We start from the raw sequence: 19,579 nt of genomic DNA on the forward strand, positions 1-19,579 counted from the left end.
TTCAATTATTATTAAATTAATTCTAGTTTATTCAAAATAGTCTTTATTATCTCTAAAGTCTTAACCTCAAGGTCATGCACCCTTATGACTCACCCTTAATTAATTACTTCCCACAACAAATCAAATACCTTTATATAATTTTAATTAAATAAAATTCTAATTAATTCTAAACAATTATTCAACCTCTAATTTTTTCTCCCTATAACTCCACCTCAAGTACATTTACCCCCACAATCACACAACAAGTTAATAAATCATACAAAAGGCATAATTAAATTAAACAAAATTATCTATCAAAAATGGGATGTTATAGGTACATTTGGGGAACAAGTTATTCATTGCAAGGAGCTCCCAAAATTTAAATACTGACATGACTTTGCTAAGGATGTCATATTTGATATTTTTTAGACGTACATGAGTATCTATGAAAAAAGAGGCACTTGTAAATTTCTTGACTGACTCACGGGAGGAGAGATCGACTCTTAGGCCAACGGATGTTCTGATATATGGGTGGGTAGTAGGGAAACATGCATGTGTGGACTTGACTGAAGTTTTCCCAGTAGTGAGACTGATGACTAGACGTTTTACTGTGAGACAATCAACTCTCAAAGCCGCTTCATGTAAAATGGTCAATTATGAAAAAGTGTGTTTCAACATCAACATGTTTTCATACCATTTGTCATTGACATTTTTTATTTTCTAGCACCGTAAGCAATGGATCTTTTAGAGTGAGTACAAAGACTCATGAATAACAATATTGTGTCACCTAAGACAATGAATGTAGTTTTTAAGAGGATTGCTTTTTAAATTCAAAATATAGTAGCGATGCAGTTTATTTTCTGTTAGCATATTATTTTTGTATAATATTGATTATATATTTAATGAAGAATTTAAAACATGAACATATATATATATATATATATATATATATATATATATATATATATATATATATATATATATATATATATATATATATATATATATATATATATATATATAAAATGCAATAACAAAAAAAAAAAAGGAAAAAACTCATTATAAAACTAAATTGAAAGATTCAATAGACTATGGCCCACATTATCTCAAATAAAACTAGAGGTAGATAATAATAGCCTTTCATTACTTTTAAGTGACACTTAAATTTCATATATACTCAAATTTGTCACACACCAAAACAAATAAAATGGTGTCTTGTTCTTCTCTTTCACCATTCTTCCATATTCCAACTTTTTTGATCCAACAAAGGAGACAACAATTACTATTTAAACTTCCTCCATTTCTTCATCAAACTAACCTTCCTTCTCCTTTGAGTTTGAGTAGAAAAAAACTTCACAAATGTTTCTCACAACAAAAAGAAACTCAATCTATACAAGAAGAAAAAGAAGAAGAAGAAGAAGAAGCATTTCAATTTGAGCGTTTGTTCTCAAACATTAACCAAGTTACTTTAAAGAGAGAACCTGGTTGGTTACATTGCTATTTGCACACCTCTTTTTCTCTTCTGTTTTATTTTTCTTTAGTGTAAAATTTGCAATGATGTGAATCTAACTTGTTCATGTTTTTCTTTCTTTCTGTGTTTTGGTATTAACAGGAAGCTTATCTAGTGCAATTTTCCTGGTTGCAGGCACTACGGTGAGAAACTCTTGCTCTTTCAATTTTGTATTATGTGCTTATGTATTGTGTGTGTAATTTTAATATGTTTATATAAGCACATTCATTGAAACTATTTTGTTTTCTTAAATTATTAATAGTGTCTATGTATGAATGTTATCTCCAGTATCAATATCGTGTCTACTGCCAGTGTTTGTTTGTTGTAAGTGTTACGTACAGTATCAATATTGTGTCTGGTGTCGGTGTTTGTGTGTCATCAATGCTATGCTCAGTATCAATATTGTGTCTGGTGTCGATGTTTGTGTGTCAAATGCTAAGAAATATTGCAGGTAGGTGCCGGGATACTTGCAATTCCTGCAGTGACACAAGAATCAGGCTTTTTAGCATCCACAGTTACTTGCATTCTTTGTTGGTTATTCATGGTAATAATTCTCATTGCCTATTATATTTTTTTCTTCTGAAAAATAATCACTTATTTAGTTATATATAAGCACTTCTGATAAGAATTCTTGCAGGTTGTGACAGGTTTGCTCCTTGCTGAAGTAAATGTCAACACCATGTGTGATCTTGGTTCTGGCGGCGTATCATTGGTAACTCCCTAATAGAATGATACTAAATTCTAGAGAAAAAGTTCCGAGAAGTTACACTCTAATGTCACTTTTTGAAGTTTTAGTTTTTGAGACAACTTTTAGTAACTTGATCTTGATTAAGTTCAGGTATCAATAGCAAGAAGAACTTTAGGGACAGTAGGAGTCCAAATTTCATGGTAAGTTTATAAATCATCTATGTAAATGAAGTATTATTTTAGCTACTTTTCTGAGAGCATATTGATTTCAAATCATCTCATGTAATTTCTCTTCATTTTTTTAAGAAATTTTTTATGATCGGTGCGATTTTCTTGCAGTTGGTCATACATCTTCATCCATTATGCAGTTTTGGTTGCCTATATAGCTCGTTCTTCGGATATCTTGACAAATTTTCTTCACATTCCAATGTACAATCCATTAACTAGGCCCTAAATTTTGCCTAAATTTTCTTATATTTCTGGTTTTCCATGCATTCAAAGCTTGTTAAGGGCTAATAATAGTAGCATTTTGATTACAGTTGGGAAAGTGGAACTTTGTTTTCATTGGTTTTTGGAGGGATATGCTTCTTTGGAAGGTTTGTTTTTCTTTCTTCATGTTTTCAAGAACAAAAAGTTTCTTCTCTATCAAGTTCCGAAACACTGACACAGACACGACACTGATTCGTAGACATCGATAATAGTTTTAAAAAATGAAAAAAATGGTTGAATCAATCTGAAGTGTCGGTACTACATAACGTGTCCTCTGACAATACTTAATCGTGATTTGTAGCCAGCGATTTATTGGTGCAGTTAATGGAGTTCTAGTCATTGGAATCATTAGCTTTTTTGTAGCTCTTGTGGTAAGATTTTTATGCCAAAACTTATGAAACTTTCTTATATAATTTATCTCTTATCTATTACATGATTCATATGACTATAAAATTATATAGAAACCATATTTGTTCATGTTGAGACTAAGATTTGTTTTTCTATATTAGGCAGTTGCAAGTGGAAACCTGCACTTGGATGCTCTTTTGAAAGCAAACTTCCAAGCAGTTCCTATGAGTATACCAATTATTGCACTCTCATTTGTTTATCAGGTAACATCCCTAACCTCAAGATGTTGACTATGAAACACAATCACAGACACGGACACCGAACACGACACCGACACTGTCATGTCAACACGAGTAATAATTTAAAAAACTAATCCATTGAACATAATCACAACTGTCGATGTCCGACATGGACACAGACACACCTATTTTGAGAGGTATCGGTGCTTCAGATGAACAATGGACAAGGTTTTAACACTTTGATTGTATTCTTATTCAGAATGTAGTACCTGTTCTTTGTACAAATCTTGAAGGAGACTTGTTAAAAGTAAGGTGACAAATCTCATCTTTGCTCTTTTCTCAAACATCACAAGTTATGCACATTTGAAGTTTTCTAGACTTTATTGTGTCACTTCTTTTTGTTGCAGGAGTGCAATAGTACTAGGAACTGGTATACCTCTTGTTCTATTTCTCATTTGGAATGGTGTTATCTTAGGGACTGTTGGTGACAATCCAATGGGATTAGATCCATTACAACAGCTGAGATCTTCAAATGGAACAATTGGAGTAAGTTTCTTATGACAGAATCCACTTTTTTTTCCAATACTGCATTGAAGTTTCATGACTAATTAGTAAAACTTTTTTTCTTGCAGCCTATAGTTGAGGTCTTCTCATTTCTCGCAATTGCTACTTCTTACATTGGATTTGTTTTGGGTTTGTCAGACTTTCTAGCAGACTGTATGTATATTATATTTCCTATTTCATCGAAATTATTTTATGTACTATCACGTATTATGAAAAACTGACATGCTGACACTGATAATTTGAAATTTTGATTTGATTAAGTGCAATCACATGTATCAGTGTATGTCGAACATTGACACATGTCAGATACCAAATATACTTTCAATCTGAAGTCTCGGTGCTGCATAGATCAGATATGATATGTTCCGTTAGTATCTGAACGATACCTTTATTGTTTCATTGTGTTGATTTTTTTTCAGTGTTGAATCTTCCAACAGGCCAGAACAAACCTCTTCCTTACATACTAACTTTAATTCCACCATTTCTATTCTCATTATTGGACCCTGAAATATTTTTTAAAGCCTTGGACTTTGCTGGAACATATGGAGGTAAATGCTCATTATTTTCATAAACATGTTAACTTTTAACTTATAAGTACAACATTTTTTATGGCCGGACGATTGTTTCAGTCACGATTCGAACTCGGATCTTCCAATTGATTCTTGAAAACTAAATTTGAGTTGACAGGTTTTTTTGGTTGTTTCTTGTCATTGACAGTGTTGCTGCTTTTCGGAGTTATTCCGGCTGCAATGTCATGGTCTGATAGGAACTCAAATTCATCATCATCTGTGAAACTACCTGAACTTGTTCCAGGAGGGAGGATAACCCTACTAATGGTCCTTGGTGGTTCAGGATATGTTATTCTCTCTGAATTATTTGAGAACTTCCAGCACCTTTGAGAAAGCATTTTCATCTTATGGATATTTTCTTACACCTTTTTGTCTGATTCTGTTTGTAATTATTATTAAAGCATACTTAAAGTCTTATAGTGTAAAGTTACTTAAGGGAACACTTGGTAGAAAAGAGTCATGTATATATAGATACTATTCCAATTGGATAAAATTTCAACTCAAATCATTATACCTTATTTTGATTTCTCTATTATTTGAAGTATATTTCAAGGGCTGTGTGTAGATAGATATTATGAACTGTCCATTTTGCATCCAATATACTCCATAACCAAAAGTAGTGGTTCAATGGAGTTTTTCCAGACTGGCAAAGTTAGTGGATCAATTTGCATTTGATTGCAATGACCAACTATATTACAAGGGGATAAAACATATATACAAGACTTTTTTTTCAATCAGGACTATTTTGAGAGTGTGCAAGATGAACTACAATAAAATGCTTCAAATTTATCACAAATAAATTGTAATTAAATAGAGCTTCATAACAAGTTTGTACCATGACTGAATAGGGTGCCTAGTTATTATCAAAGTTGAATAATTTGATATATTATAATTAAAAATATACAAGTGATAATCTCTTTAAATAGAGTATTTTGATCTAATGGACCTTACTAAAAATCCAAACTTAAATTACTAATAAAAATAACAAATTAATTATTTATAACACTCCCCTTCAAGCTGGTAAATATATATCTATCATTATCAGCTTGGAAACAATTTTTTCAAAGTTATTGTTGTTCAACCCTTTTGTTAGAAGATCTGCAAGGTTGTCTTGAGATGACACATATGAAATGAAAATAAGACCACTATCTAATTTTTCTTTAATGAAATGTCTATCAACTTTAATATGTTTGGTTATGTCATGTTGCACTGGGTTATGAGCTATGCTGATAGCCGACTTATTATCACAATAAAGTCTCATCGGTTCATCGCACTTTATCCTCATATATTCTAAGATTGATTTCATCCATATTAGTTCACATATCCCTTGTGTCATTGCCCTGAACTCTGCTTCGGCAATAGATCTCGATACTACATTTTGTTTCTTACTTTTCCAAGTCACAAGATTTCCACCTATGAAAGTATGGTAACCTGTAGTTGATCTCCTATCAACAACTGACTCTGCATAGTCGGCATCGGTATATGCTTCAAGACCTATACTCCGATTTATTTCAAACAAATTTTTTCTACCAGGTGTTCCTTTCAAATATTGTAGAATTCGGAACGCGGCTTGTAAGTGAATCTCTTTTGGTCGGTGCATGAATTGGCTGACTAAGCTAACCGCAAAAGCAACATCAAGTCTAGTATGTGAGAGAGATATAAGTTTTCTGACTAATCTCTGATACAATTCTTTATCAACCACAATATCTTCTTCTATATTTCCCAACTTTACATTTGGATCAACTGGAGTATTTGTATGTTTGCATGTTGTCTTGTCAGTTTCCTGCAGAAGATCAATAATGTATTTTTGTTGAGATATGAAAATTCATTTCTTAGAGTGGGCAACTTCAATTCCCAAAAAGCATTGTAATTTTCCCAAGGATTTAATTTCAAATTCCTTGGCTAAGTGTATATCTAACAATTGTTATTCTTCCTCATCATTACCTGTGACTATAATATACATATACCAATAACACAGTTACTCCCCCTGTTTCAGAATGTTTGATAAATAAGGTATGACCTCCTTGACTTGGTTTGAAGCTCATATCATAACTTTAGTAAATCTTCTAAACCATGCTCGTGGCGATTGCTTTAACTCATATAAATATTTTTTAAACTTGCAAACGGTGTTGGTGGTAGTATGTTCACGAAATCCATGAGGTATATCCATGTAGGTTTCTTCTTCAAGTTCACCATGAAGGAATGCATTCTTCATATCTATTGTAATTGTATCTCTGTGTGTCTAATATGATCACACATGGTGTATATTTATATGCAAATAGGGAATATACAATAGGAAATAATATCAATTACAGTTATGACTAATTGAATATCAATCAATACTAATTGATTGATAACATATTCTTAACACTCCCCCTCAAGTCGGATCATATATATTGTATGATCCGAGCTTGTTACAAATATAATTCACTCGAGAACCCTTGAGAGACTTGGTAAACATATCAGCCAATTGATCTTCAGATTTTACAAATTCCGTGGTTATTTCTCCCGACAGTACCTTGTCTCTTACATAGTGACAATCTATTTCTATGTGCTTGATCCGTTCATGGAAAACCGGATTGGACGCAATGTGGAGTGCCGCTTGATTGTCGCATATGAGTTTTGTGTTCTGAAGGTCACCGAACCTAAGTTCTGAGAGAAAATTCTTAAGCCAAGCAAGTTCTTTTGAGGCTGCTGCCATAGCCCGATATTCAGCTTCAACACTAGATAATGCAACTGTGTTTTGTTTCTTGCTTCTCCATGAGATCATATTTCCTCCAATAAGAACACAATATCCAGAAGTGGATCTCCTATCCGACGGTGATCCTGCCCAATCTGCATCTGAGTAACAAGTGATTTTAGCATCACCCTTATCTTCATATAATAGGCCTTTTCCTGGTGCATTCTTTATATATCTGAGAATCCGAATAACGACATTCCAATGAGTATCACAAGGAGCATTAAGGAATTGACTCACAATACTCACTGAAAAAGTAATATCTGGTCTGGTGACTATAAGATAATTGAGTCTACCCACTAGACGTCAATATCTTCCCGGGTCTTTCAACAACTCCCCCTGACCCGGAAGAAGCTTGACATTGGGATCCATAGGAGTATCAATCGGACGACAGTCAAGCATACCAGTTTCAGTTAGGATGTCTAATGCATACTTATGTTGGTTAATTGCAATGCCTGATGAGGACTGTGCAACCTCAATACCTAAGAAGTATCTGAGTGGACCCAAATCTTTTGTCTGAAAGTTTTTGAAAAGATGAGTTTTGAGTCGCTGAATACTGTCTGTATCGTCTCCAGTGATAACAATGTCATCAACATAAACCACAAGAAAGATGTGTTGTCCGTTGGAAGAGTGAAGGAAGAAAACAGAATGATCTGCTTCACATCTAGTCATACCAAACTGTATCAAGGCAGAGCTGAAGCGACCAAACCAAGCACGTGGAGATTGTTTTAGCCCATAAAGAGATCGATTGAGCCGACAAAAAAATCTTGAATTACCAGGAATAGTAAAACCTGAAGATTGATCCATATACACTTCCTCCTCCAATTCTCCGTGTAAGAATGCGTTTTTAATATCCAACTGATGAAGCGACCAATGATTAATAGCAGCCAATGCAAGGAAGAGACGGACTGAACTAATCTTAGCCACTGGAGAAAATGTGTCACCATAATCAAGGCCAAATATTTGTGTGTATCCCTTGGCTACCAAACGAGCTTTAAAACGATCAATCTGACCATCTGGTCCAATTTTTACTGTATAAACCCATCGACAGCCCACTGTAGTTTTGTCTGGCGGTAAAGGAACAATGTCCCAAGTGTTATTTGAATGCAATGCAGTCATTTCTTCCACCATCGCCTGACGCCAATTGGGGTCAGTCATAGCTTCACCTGTAGACTTAGGAATAGACACAGAATCCAAAGCAGACACAAAAGAAACATAGGAAGTAGATAGACGCTCATAATTTAAAGCACAAACATATTTAGGATTTGGATTATGAGATCGAATACCTTTTCGTAATGCTATTGGAAGGTCAAGTTCAGGTGACGTAGCTGGAGGAACAATTGGAGTAGGAGATGGTGTTGGTGGATCAATATCATCTCTAAATGCCGATGGACGCGTTGTGCGTCGCTGATATACCTGCAAAGGAGGTTTAATGGGTGTGGGGATTACAGAAGGGATATCTTGATCATCTAAATTACAAATCTCCTGGGAGGACGAAGAGGCAGAGAAAAAAGGAGAACCTTCAAAAAATGTTACATCGGAAGAGACAATGTACCGTTGAAGTTGAGGACAAAAACAACGATATCCCTTTTGTATACGTGAGTAGCCTAGAAAAATGCATTTGAGAGATTTAGCGGAAAGTTTGTCTTTACCTGGATTAAGATCATGAACAAAGCATGTGCAACCAAACACACGAAGGGGAATGGGGTAGAGATCGTGTTCCTGATTCAAGATATAGTATGGAATCTGATCTTGAAGGACCGAGGAAGGCATTCGGTTGATAAGGTGACATGCGGTGAGGAGAGCATCACCCCAAAAACGAGAGGGTACATTGTGGTGAAGAAGAAGAGTCCGTGCAGTTTCAACTAAATGACGATTCTTCCGTTCAGCAACACCGTTCTGTTGTGGTGTATGAGCACATGATGATTGGTGAATAATTCCCTATAATGTTAAAAAAGATTGAAACTGGGATGACATATATTCACGAGCATTATCTGTGCATAAAATTTTAATGGTAGTATTAAACTGGTTTTTAATTTCAGCATAAAACTCTTGGAATATACGGAAAACATCTGAACGATTTTTCATTAGAAATAAACAAGTGCATCGTGAGTAATCGTCGATGAACGTTACAAAGTAATAGTATCCTAAAGTAGACTTCACACGACTAGGACCCCAAATATCAGAGTGAACTAAAGCAAAAGGTGATGCAACGCTTTTATTTACTCGTTGACAATAAGTACTACGAGTATGTTTGCCTAATTGACAGGACTGACACTCAAAAGAAGAAAGCTTAGAAAGACTAGGAACTAAAAGACGCATTTTATTTTGACTAGGGTGACCCAAACGTTGATGTGTGAGTTCTTGAGAAGCAATAGAAGCACAGGCCACAGGTGGAGAAAGATGATATAATCCTCCAGCTTCACTCCTTGCTCCAATCGTCCGTCTTGTACGTCGATCCTGGATATGAACAGAATTAGCATTAAAAAGAACTGAACAATCAAGAGTACGAATAAGCTTGTGAACAGATATTAGATTAAAGGGACAACCAGGAATGTAAAGGACAGACTCTAAAGACAAGTTTGGAAGTGGATGTGCCTGACCAAGGCCTTGAACTTTGGCTTTAGAACCATCCGCCACAGTGACAGAAGGCAAAGAATCAGAATAAGACAAATGAGATAAAAGAGATTTATTACCAGTCATATGATCAGATGCACCAGAGTCAAGGACCCAAGGACCAAGTGAAGATGTAGAGACAAAAGCTACAGGATTACCCGACTGAGCAGCAGCGGCAGATGATGATTGTTGATGGGCTGCTTTGTATTGGAGGAAATCATTGTAATCAGCGGCGGGAATAGTGACATCTTTAGTGATATCCGGTTGAGCAACGGCAGTGATCCGTGGTTGTCGTTGTTGTTCTCTTGCCTTTGTACGACAATCGGCTTCAATGTGACCGTAACGATTGCAATAGTTACAACGAATACTTTGACGTCCACCGGTTCGTCCACCACGACCGTGATAGTGGGAAGCAAGAGCAGATGATTCAGTGGGAGAGGAAGTAGGGACCGGTCCAAAAGCATGAGGTGTAGCCAAGCGTAACAATTGTTCACTAACTGCTTCATAGTTAGGAACGTTGGTACCTGATAAAATCTGATTTCGAACGGAATCAAGTTCAGATGGCAGTCCAGCAAGTGCCATGACCATGAAATACTTACTTTGTTGTTCAGCATAAGTTGTTGCATCTTTTGTAAAGGGCATTAAGGTTGTGAAATTTTCCTTTAACGCGTCAAGCTGAGTCAGATAGCCTTGCATATCCATATTCTCCAATTTCAAAGAGCGGAGTTTGGTGATGACACTGTAAAGATTATGGACATCATTTGAGAAGACTTTCTTGGCCTTTTCCCAAACCTCGTAGCAAGTGGTATAGGCTTGGTATTGTGCTTGGAGATTAGTTGCTATGGAAAACCATAATACAGTGCATAGAGAAGCATCGGTTTGTTTCCACATATCGCGTTTGGCAGCGAGAATAGTATCGGCTTTTGTAGTTAAGTGATCCTCATATCCCTGACCGTGAAACCACATCTTGACAGCACCAGCCCATATGTTGTAGTTGGCTGTTCCGGTCAGTTTCTCACACGGAATAAGTGGAATTTTAGTGAACATGATGGAATCGGTATCTCCCATGATATTGGATGGCTCAGAACGAAAAACCGAGAGCAGATCTGGAAAAACGGCGACGGCTGGGGGCAGCGGATGCGCGGATAATTGTCCGGCGCGTGAGATTCACGTGCGATGAAGGAGAGACGTGTGCGGACGCGTGCGGCGGCGGAAGGCAGTGAATCTGGCCGATCTGTAGGAGACGATTCCGGCGTATAGGAATCTCGCCGAAAAGTCAACATGAGCGGCGGAGACGGCGGCGGCGCTGTGGGTGGCCGGAAAAAAAGGAAAAAAAATTATTTTTATTTTGTGGAAGACAGTAGGTCAACCAGCTCTAGATACCATATTGTAATTGTATCTCTGTGTGTCTAATATGATCACACATGGTGTATATTTATATGCAAATAGGGAATATACAATAGGAAATAATATCAATTACAGTTATGACTAATTGAATATCAATCAATACTAATTGATTGATAACATATTCTTAACAATATCGAATTGGTTTAAGTTCCAATTACAATTAGTTGCTAAAGATAATATCACTCTAACTGTATTCATTTTTTCAACTAGAGCAAATGTCTCTGAATAATCCACTCCATAGGTTTGAGTGAATCTTTTGGATACCAATCTTGCGTTGTACCTCTCAATCCATCCATCTGCCTTGTATTTAATAGTGTATACTCACTTGCACCTTATAAGTTTCTTGACATTTGGTAAAGAAACCAACTCCCAAGTATTGTTCTTTTTTAGTGGCTCCATCTTCAAATCCATGGTTTATTTTCATTTCCTGTCAGAAAATGCCTCAAATAGAGAGGTAGGTAGTTTTATAGTGTTAAAGATTTGTAAGGAAGGCTTTATGGGTAGGTGAAACGTGTTCAAAACTTAGGTAGCTGGATAAAGGGTAAAGTGGTTGTTTGGTACATTTTATGGTATCTTTCCCAAGGGCAATTGGAAGATGGAAATTAGGCTAGTAGTTAATTTTGGGATATGAAGGACGTTGTTAAGAGTCATGGATGAATAAAGTTTAATTGTTCATTCACCTGCTATAGTTATAAGGGTGTCATCTGTAGTGGATTTTTTTGTTACTAGGGCAAGGTGAATAGGTGGAGAAGTGTGTGGGTAAGGGTGTCATATGGTCAGTGTCTAATATCTAGTATTGTTTAAAGGGTATATCTGAGGCATTAAGTCCAAACGAAAATGGAGAGTTGTCAAATGAAAAAGATAATAGAAACGTACCTGCACGTGTTAAAGAATAAGTACCTGGTGATTTCTCCAACTTATTGAGGAGAGATCTCACTTTTTCTACTTCGCTTAGGTTAAAGTGCACCCCTCCTTCTAGACTGTCTCCACTAGTACTTCCATCCATGTGTGCATGTCCCCCCTTTTTGAATAAGTCTCTTTTTTGTCCCCATTCACTATTTGGAGGTCGGTTAATCAATTTTCAACATTTTTCTCGAGTATGACGAGGCTTGTTACAATAAGTACACCACACCCTTTCGCCCTTCTTCTCGACATATGTTTCTCCCAACTTCTTCTGATCAACTAACATGGTTGAACTCTTCTTAACTAGCAATGTTGAGATTTCCATAGATGGTGGTGTCAACATTAATTCCCTCATTCTTTCTTCATTCCTCACTATAGACACTACATCATTAATGTTCAGTATTTTTTCTTTGCCAAGAATTTGTACTCTAACATGGTCAAAGTAAGAGTTGAGGCCTACCAGAAAGTCGTAGACTCTATCTTGTTCAATGTACTCCCTAAGTTTTGTTGCATCTGTTGTACACTTGGTTTTGATAACTCTGTAGTGGTCTAACTCTACCCACAAGGCTTTGAGATGATTAACATATTTTGTAATTATTTTGTTGCCTTGCTTAGTTCCCAGTGTTTTCACCTTCACATAATATATTTGGGCAGCATCTTTGGTTTTAGCATAAGTTTTTTTTAATGCTTTCCAAATCTCTTTTGTCGTACTTAGGAACATGCAAATGTCACTCATTTCAGGAGACATTGAAAGCCATAACCATGCAATGATCGATGAATCTTTTGTATCCCACTTGTCAAATTTGGGATCTTTCTCTTTGGGAGGTGCATCTGTAAGCTATTTTGCTTTTCCCTTACCTTTCAAGGTCGTTTTCACTAGTTGAGACCACTTTAAATAAAAAATTTCATTCAACTTGTAAACCTGAGGAATAATAGGTAATTCAGATTCAGATTTGTACGCATTTGTTTCTTCTTTATTGTCAACCATTGAAAAAATTTAGAAATAGATGCAAGTAAAAAAAATCACAAGCGAGTGCGAGGTTGTTCAAACTGTGGTGATGAGCAGTACCGTAAACAGTAACGATGAACAATGCTGAAAAGTACCGTAAACAATGCCAAAACAGTGGCGGTGAACAGTGTTGAAAGTGACGATGAACAGTGCCGCAACAACGCAATGACCAGTGTCCCCAAAACAATGCGGTGAACAGTTCCACACAATGCGCTGAACATTAATCCGCAGTGCGCTGAACAGTAATCCGCAGTTTTAAATTGTATTGTGAATAATGCTACAATGAAAAGTGATTAAATTTTTTTAATGCGGGAGCAAAACCTTCTCGAACAAGAACTCATGATACCATATCAAAATTGAATAATTTAATATATTATAATTAAGAATATACAAATGTCAATCTCTTTAAATATATTATTCTAACGTATAGGACTTTACTAAAGATTCAAACTTAAATTCCTAATAAAGATCACAAATTCAAGACGGCCTCTGGATTCAATCTTTCATTGCATAACACCAAAAGGGGAAAGGAACAAACAAATTATATAATGACATGTGAAAGCTTCAAAGAGATTCAACTTACTAAATAATAACATGTACAAAGATTTTGAACATACTTCTATCTCCCATTTCCCTTACATGAGAAAAAGTTGAAATTACAATATTAATATACTCTTACCATCTCATTACAAATTTCAAGCATTATTCAACATGCAGTGATATACTTAATCCACCAGAAGAAATGCAGAAGCTTTTTTAGTTATCGTGCCATCCATGGTAACTAGTTCCGTTATTCTGGTCAGCATTGGTTGAAGAAGTGCTTCCCTCAGAATATTGATTATTGTTTGAACTAGACGAAGAAGAACGGAATGGCCACAGAAACGAAAACGGATTTCTCCTTCCATTGTTCTGACGGTCACTCTCTCTGCTATTCCCATTTCCACCGTTGTTGCCACCATTCCTTCCTCCCCAACTTCGACCACCACCACCACCACGAGAACTAACTTGTCCTTGTGGTGGCAGCTCGACGCGACAAACAGGACACGAGTTATGTTGAACCAACCAAGGAATAATACAGTCAGAATGGTAAATATGGTCGCATGGCATCTCTCTTGCTTCAGAACCAAGTTCGAATTTTTCTTTACAGACTGGACAATGTGAGTCCGAGCGAAGATGCGCCTGTGTGATCCTAATAGTCGGCATTGCATCAATTGATGATCGTGCAGCTGGGGCTGGACCACGCCGATCATTCATGGTGAGTTGTTCGATAAGTTCTTCCAGTCCAGAACCCATAAAGTAGTCACCAAAATCACCGCGCCTGGAACCTCCTCTCGAGCTTCCATTCGGCAAGTTTAATCCAGGAACTTGACCGTGAAATACTAAAAAAGGACCGGAACTATAAACGCCCCAACTCTGTTCAGGAACCGGGACAGACGAACCGGACCTCCCTCTAACATCAAAGTTCGGGTGCATTCCAGCCATCCTATGCCGCATGAAATTATCAACAGCATCCATAAGCCCAAACCTGTTTTCGGAACCTCTGTTCCCCACAAAAGCATGAATAGCATCAAATAAGTCAGGCATTTGATGAAACTCTCCCGAGCGTGACGGAAGGGTGTTTTGAGGTGCAACGCCTCGCATCTCATCAAGTTCTTGAACAAATCCGTCATCACAGTAAGGGCAGACAATGCCTCTCCCTTCAAGCACAATTGGCCGACTGCATTCATAACACCAATGCGTTGCTCCACTTGACATTCTTCAACTGTATTCAGAAATAGTAAAATACACATCAAATTTTAATTTTCCTTCTTAATCATATTTATACCTATCTATCATCTATGAAGCACAAACACAAAGCACGGACACGGACACCGGACACAACACCAACACTGACACGCCGACACTGGTAATAATTTTTTTTTAAAAAGAATAAATTAAGCTTAATCACAAGTGTCAGTGTCGTGTTGGAGTTGGTACCCTGACACTACACTAACACGTCTTTTTTCAGAGGTGTCGGTACAACAGAGTCTATGATCTATCTATACAAAAATAAAAACAATTAATAGAGTTGGAATCAATAAATGAAACAAACCCTTAAAGACTCAACATCCCAATTTTCTATTCTACTGTTAGCATATGTTGGCAATTCATTCATCACAAACCTTTAAGATTCACCATCCCAATTTGGCAATAGTTAAACATCACAAAATGAAAAATCATTCAGAGAATTGAAAGAAAATTGTAAACAACAACTACAATGACAAATTTCATATTCTATCCCACAAAAACTTTTTCTCCTTCAAACAACAAAGAACAGTTCCGACAGTTACATAATCAGGGGGAAACAAATCTATGCACACATTCATCATAAATGAAAACAATTTACCCTAAATTAATGCAATAAATTACCAAAATAAAACAATTAAAAATCAAAATTCATAACCAACCAACAACTGAAAATTTAGGGTAGCAATAAAACACAGTAATAAAAGAACGATTTTTTTCAAATGGGGTTTCAATTAATCAATACCCATTTACTCATAGAACAAGACTAGGCTAAAATTCACACAGAATCAATCAAAAACTGAAGAAGAAGGATGAAAAATTCAGGGTTCATGAGAGTGAACTTACAAAAAAGGAAATAGCGAAAACTCAGAGCTTAGTAACCTGAGATTCTAGAGAGAGAGAGAGAGTTTTATGCTTTGTTCTAAGGAAATTGACATTTGGTTTTTCACCACTTGAGATTAGAATAATGACTCATTCTTTTTTTTTTTATGATAAAATAATAATAAAAGGGAAGAAAAATATTGTACCAAAAAAAGGAATATATTAGGTGTAATTTGGAAATTCCAAAAGAAGTTGTATTGGTAATTTCCACGTAATAAAAGTTGAATAATATAGAGTTTACTATTGACCAAATCAAATATAGAAAAATAGAAGGTAATTTCACCTAATAGGCACTTCGATAAAATTATTCGGATATCTTTTTAATTTAGCTAAATATCCAATATTTTACTTCAATAAAAAAGAGATTTTAAGAATATATATAGAGAGAAAGAGAAACATCCAAATTATTTATATAGAAAAATTCAAATCTTAGTCATCTATTTTCTTTTAAAATAATTAAACAAATCTTTATATTAAGTAAAATCAATATCATAAAAAAATTATATATGAAGTGGTTGAAGATTCAATTTATATATCAAATATAATAATCAGATCAAAATTAGACATATTGGTTGAAGATTATATACGCACAAATTAACAATTTAGGAAATAATAATTAGACCAGAAAATTTATATCAAATAAAATCAATAAGGTTATATAGTTCGGTTGACTATTAAATTAAATATAAAAGTTTATAAGAACTAATACTTTTTTTATAGGTTTTTAGAACAAAATTAAAATTAAAAAATTAAAACTAAAATAAAATAATTTCTTTCTTAATTGCATCTCTATTAAAAAATTTATTTTCAATTTTTTAAAATTTGTTTCCAGAAACTAAAATAAATTTTGAAAATAAAATAATAAAAAATTCCCCATAGACACCGATTTCTACAATAATTTTAATTTCAAAATTTTATTACCAAATCTTTAATATTTTGATCATGGAAGAGTTTTTAGAGTTTTAGACACTATCTAAATAAAAATAAAATACAATAACTAGTATACATCTTTATTGTTTTTTATTTGATATAAAAATTTTATTAAGTAAAATAAGTAGACCAAATTATATAGTGGTTGAAGTAATTATCAAATTTATAGATAGAGGAATAAAAATTAAAATAAAAAGTTGAAATTAATTTTTTATTTTGTTTTTGAAATTTTTAAAATTAAAATTCTAACTATGAGATACAATCTAAAAGAGAGCGAATTAAGGTTGTTTGATTTTTAACTTGTTATTATTCAGGAAGTTATGAATATGATTGTTTCTTATGATAATTTTAAATTGCAAAAAGTAAATTAGTAAATTGCATAAAGATAAATAACACAAAGCAAATATATTGATTCTCTATATCAATCAGGATACATCTAGTCCCTTCACATTTTAAAGGATTTTCTACTATGTTTAGATCTTTGTACAAGTCTTATATCAAGAGTTCTTTACAACCTTCTTAAACATACACAAACATCGGTGGGTAGTCGTGGTATGACATATGGACAGTTCATTTAGATACATGATCTCGGAGGTAGACCCTCATGTGAGTGGTACCAGATGTATACAACGCCACCATATCCATCGACAGGATGTGTGAGCTATCCTCCCATGCGAGAGTGGTAATGAGATGTTTCTAAAGTTTAGTGTGTAACTCTGACCGAATACTAACACGGACCAGGACTCTCATGAAGTAGAGTGGGGCAGTCAGTGATTCACACGCCAAACTAGTCAGTCAAAAACTATCATACAGTCAATGATCTATGAGTTGCATAGTGAGGTTACCTTCCTAGCTTATGTTGTATATAGAGGACTATGCATAGCTAGCTCATATCGGATGATTGTGGAATATACCAAGCTCTGAGTTTATTCTTGTGAGGGGGACCTTGAGTGGTCGTAATCGTGTGAGTGATTTAGGAGTTCTACCGTTAGGAACTTCTCATTGTCTGATGAAGCTCAGGGTGTTCTAAGTGTGGACGCCTAATTTGGGGTTTTCGTGTGACTCCTGCATATTTATCATATGGGTAAGTGGTTATCTTGTTCTCAACTTTTGTGTGTCGGCAAGGAAGTTATTCTATCAATGGATGTCAATAAGATGTTGGTGTTGTCTTAATCGGTAGACGATATGGAGGGTCAGACAGGATTTTCCTATGCATGCCCAAAAGCTAACCAAGACCTATAAATCTGATGTGTTTTGCGCCGACTCAAATCAGAGTAGCGTAGTGGAATATGTTAGATGGAAGGGCTTAGTGAGGTCTTCATGGAGGATTTGAGAGTCAGATGCTCCTAAGAATGGATGAAATATATGTCTGCACCAAGTAGGAGACATGTTATTGGAGACATGTGGAGGTAATGAGGCATCGAGTGTGTATATGTTTTAGTACGCGGTAGTAGGTCAGGTGAAGTTGTTCATATTATCGGTAGTTGGATTGTAAGTTTTATCTCAAATGTTAGAGAATTCGTGGAAGACGGGTTATCGGTAGCACCTGTAGGTGAGGGATCAATGTTTAGTATCACGAAGATCTGGAAGCATTGGCTATCAAACCAAATTAGGGTGTAGTGATTTATTGAGCTTGTTGATTCAATTCAAGGAAGAAGAAGTCACAAACTCCGGGAAACTCCGTGACTAAGTAGATCAGGGTGGCAAATCGAGAGTTAGCGGTATGTTGTCACCTTTGAGAGTGTCCAAATAGGAAAAAAAGGAAAATTATCTTTATGAACCTTGTTGTGGTTTTACCTTGTACTTTTGACGATCATGTTTCGAATTGGATAATTGTGGGTAGGTTAACCAAATCATCCCATTCTTAATCACCATGACTACGTATGAGGCTAATTGTTGTTCCTTTGATTTGATGGCTAAGGTAAAACAATATGAGCAAAAAGATGTAAATTGTGAAGACGCATCATGTGGGACAAGATGTTCCAGCATGAGGTGTAACATTTGGCCTCAGTGTGTAAGACAGGTTACTTTATTAAATTTGTGTGTGTGTTTGATTGGTTCCAAGGAGATTTGTCATTTATGAGTTGTATCTTTTAGAAATATTCTTTTTAAAGAAGATTGGCTAAAAAGATTGTCCAATATCAAATCAAATTAAATTAGGTCAAATCTCTTTGTGGACATTAATGGATATCAAGTCAAATCTGCACCAAAATAAAGTTTGCATCAAAATCAAATTTATTTATTTTCAAATCAGGTGCCCATGCCAGCATATAATTTTCTATATAAAGAGACTCATTCCTAACAAAGAAACACGATCAAGAGTTTTAGGTTTTTCTATTTGAGTCTTTATTTTTGTTGTTTATTGTACACCTTTATAGTTTCCAATTTCCATATCTAAGGCATATAGGTTCATTATGTTAGTTGAGTTGTATTTCAACAATATTTAAACATGTTGTATGCATTGATCACTAGGGTAGTGATTAAGAGAAAGTGAGAGGAATTCTCATATTTAGGTGGAGTCCTAAATAGAAGGAAATGAGTAGTATTTGGAAGAGAGGCATTGAACAAGGATTGTTTATCTAAGACTATTTGTACTAATACTATTGAGAGTGAGTTTCCTTTCTTGGGTTGGAACCTCTCAGAGATAGGTGATGTTGCACCTAACTGGGTTAACAATCATTTGTATCCTTTATTTTTTTATGATTTATTTATTGCATCATGTTAATCTAATCCAAGCATTTTGTACCCATTATCGCAGATATTATTTCCAACATTTGTCCTGCAAAGATTAGAATTTAAATTGGCATCAGAGCAGACACCCTGTTTCATTTGATTGAGCTCCATGGAAAGTGTATTATATTCAAATGGAGAATAATAAGGAAGGAGAATGAGTCAATAGACCACTTGTCTTGGATGGTACCAACT

General features: G+C 35.2%; 2 protein-coding genes across 4 annotated transcripts; one reads left to right on the forward strand and one right to left on the reverse strand.

Annotated features, from left to right (window-relative positions):
• Window positions 1–1,144: 1,144 nt before the first annotated feature.
• LOC127117877 (uncharacterized) lies at window positions 1,145–4,903 on the forward strand. Of its 2 annotated transcripts, XM_051048001.1 has the most exons (14): window positions 1,146–1,463; window positions 1,592–1,632; window positions 1,941–2,033; window positions 2,127–2,201; window positions 2,328–2,377; window positions 2,516–2,605; window positions 2,716–2,772; window positions 2,967–3,036; window positions 3,175–3,276; window positions 3,512–3,564; window positions 3,660–3,798; window positions 3,885–3,969; window positions 4,236–4,364; window positions 4,534–4,903. In XM_051048001.1, exons 1-14 carry the CDS (start codon window positions 1,187–1,189, stop codon window positions 4,713–4,715), a joined length of 1,443 nt encoding a protein of 480 aa, XP_050903958.1. In that variant the 5' UTR covers window positions 1,146–1,186; the 3' UTR covers window positions 4,716–4,903. The 2 variants fall into 2 exon arrangements, with proteins under 2 accessions (XP_050903959.1, XP_050903958.1); XM_051048002.1 differs by lacking the exon at window positions 2,328–2,377 and having other exon boundaries at window positions 1,145–1,463; window positions 2,971–3,036.
• An 8,710-nt stretch (window positions 4,904–13,613) lies between these two features.
• LOC127117880 (probable E3 ubiquitin-protein ligase RHC1A) lies at window positions 13,614–15,821 on the reverse strand. 2 transcript variants are annotated; one of them, XM_051048003.1, is made up of 2 exons: window positions 15,689–15,821; window positions 13,614–14,819 (listed from the first exon to the last, which is right to left on the reverse strand). In XM_051048003.1, exon 2 carries the CDS (start codon window positions 14,810–14,812, stop codon window positions 13,814–13,816), a length of 999 nt encoding a protein of 332 aa, XP_050903960.1. In that variant the 5' UTR covers window positions 14,813–14,819; window positions 15,689–15,821; the 3' UTR covers window positions 13,614–13,813. The 2 variants fall into 2 exon arrangements, with proteins under 2 accessions (XP_050903960.1, XP_050903961.1); XM_051048004.1 differs by lacking the exon at window positions 15,689–15,821 and adding an exon at window positions 15,588–15,688.
• Between the last annotated feature and the right edge of the window lie 3,758 nt (window positions 15,822–19,579).

Source organism: Lathyrus oleraceus, chromosome 2, assembly GCF_024323335.1.
Source record: "Lathyrus oleraceus cultivar Zhongwan6 chromosome 2, CAAS_Psat_ZW6_1.0, whole genome shotgun sequence".
Taxonomy (NCBI): Eukaryota; Viridiplantae; Streptophyta; class Magnoliopsida; order Fabales; family Fabaceae; genus Lathyrus; species Lathyrus oleraceus.

Bases quoted from the DNA above. Each gene is read 5' to 3' on its own strand.
- LOC127117877 (XM_051048001.1), top strand. From the start codon at position 1,187: ATGGTGTCTTGTTCTTCTCTTTCACCATTCTTCCATATTCCAACTTTT. The intron at 2,378-2,515 runs GTAAGTTTATAA...ATTTTCTTGCAG, and splicing joins GTAGGAGTCCAAATTTCATG to TTGGTCATACATCTTCATCC. The intron at 2,606-2,715 runs GTACAATCCATT...TTTTGATTACAG, and splicing joins AATTTTCTTCACATTCCAAT to TTGGGAAAGTGGAACTTTGT.
- LOC127117880 (XM_051048003.1), bottom strand. From the start codon at position 14,812: ATGTCAAGTGGAGCAACGCATTGGTGTTATGAATGCAGTCGGCCAATT.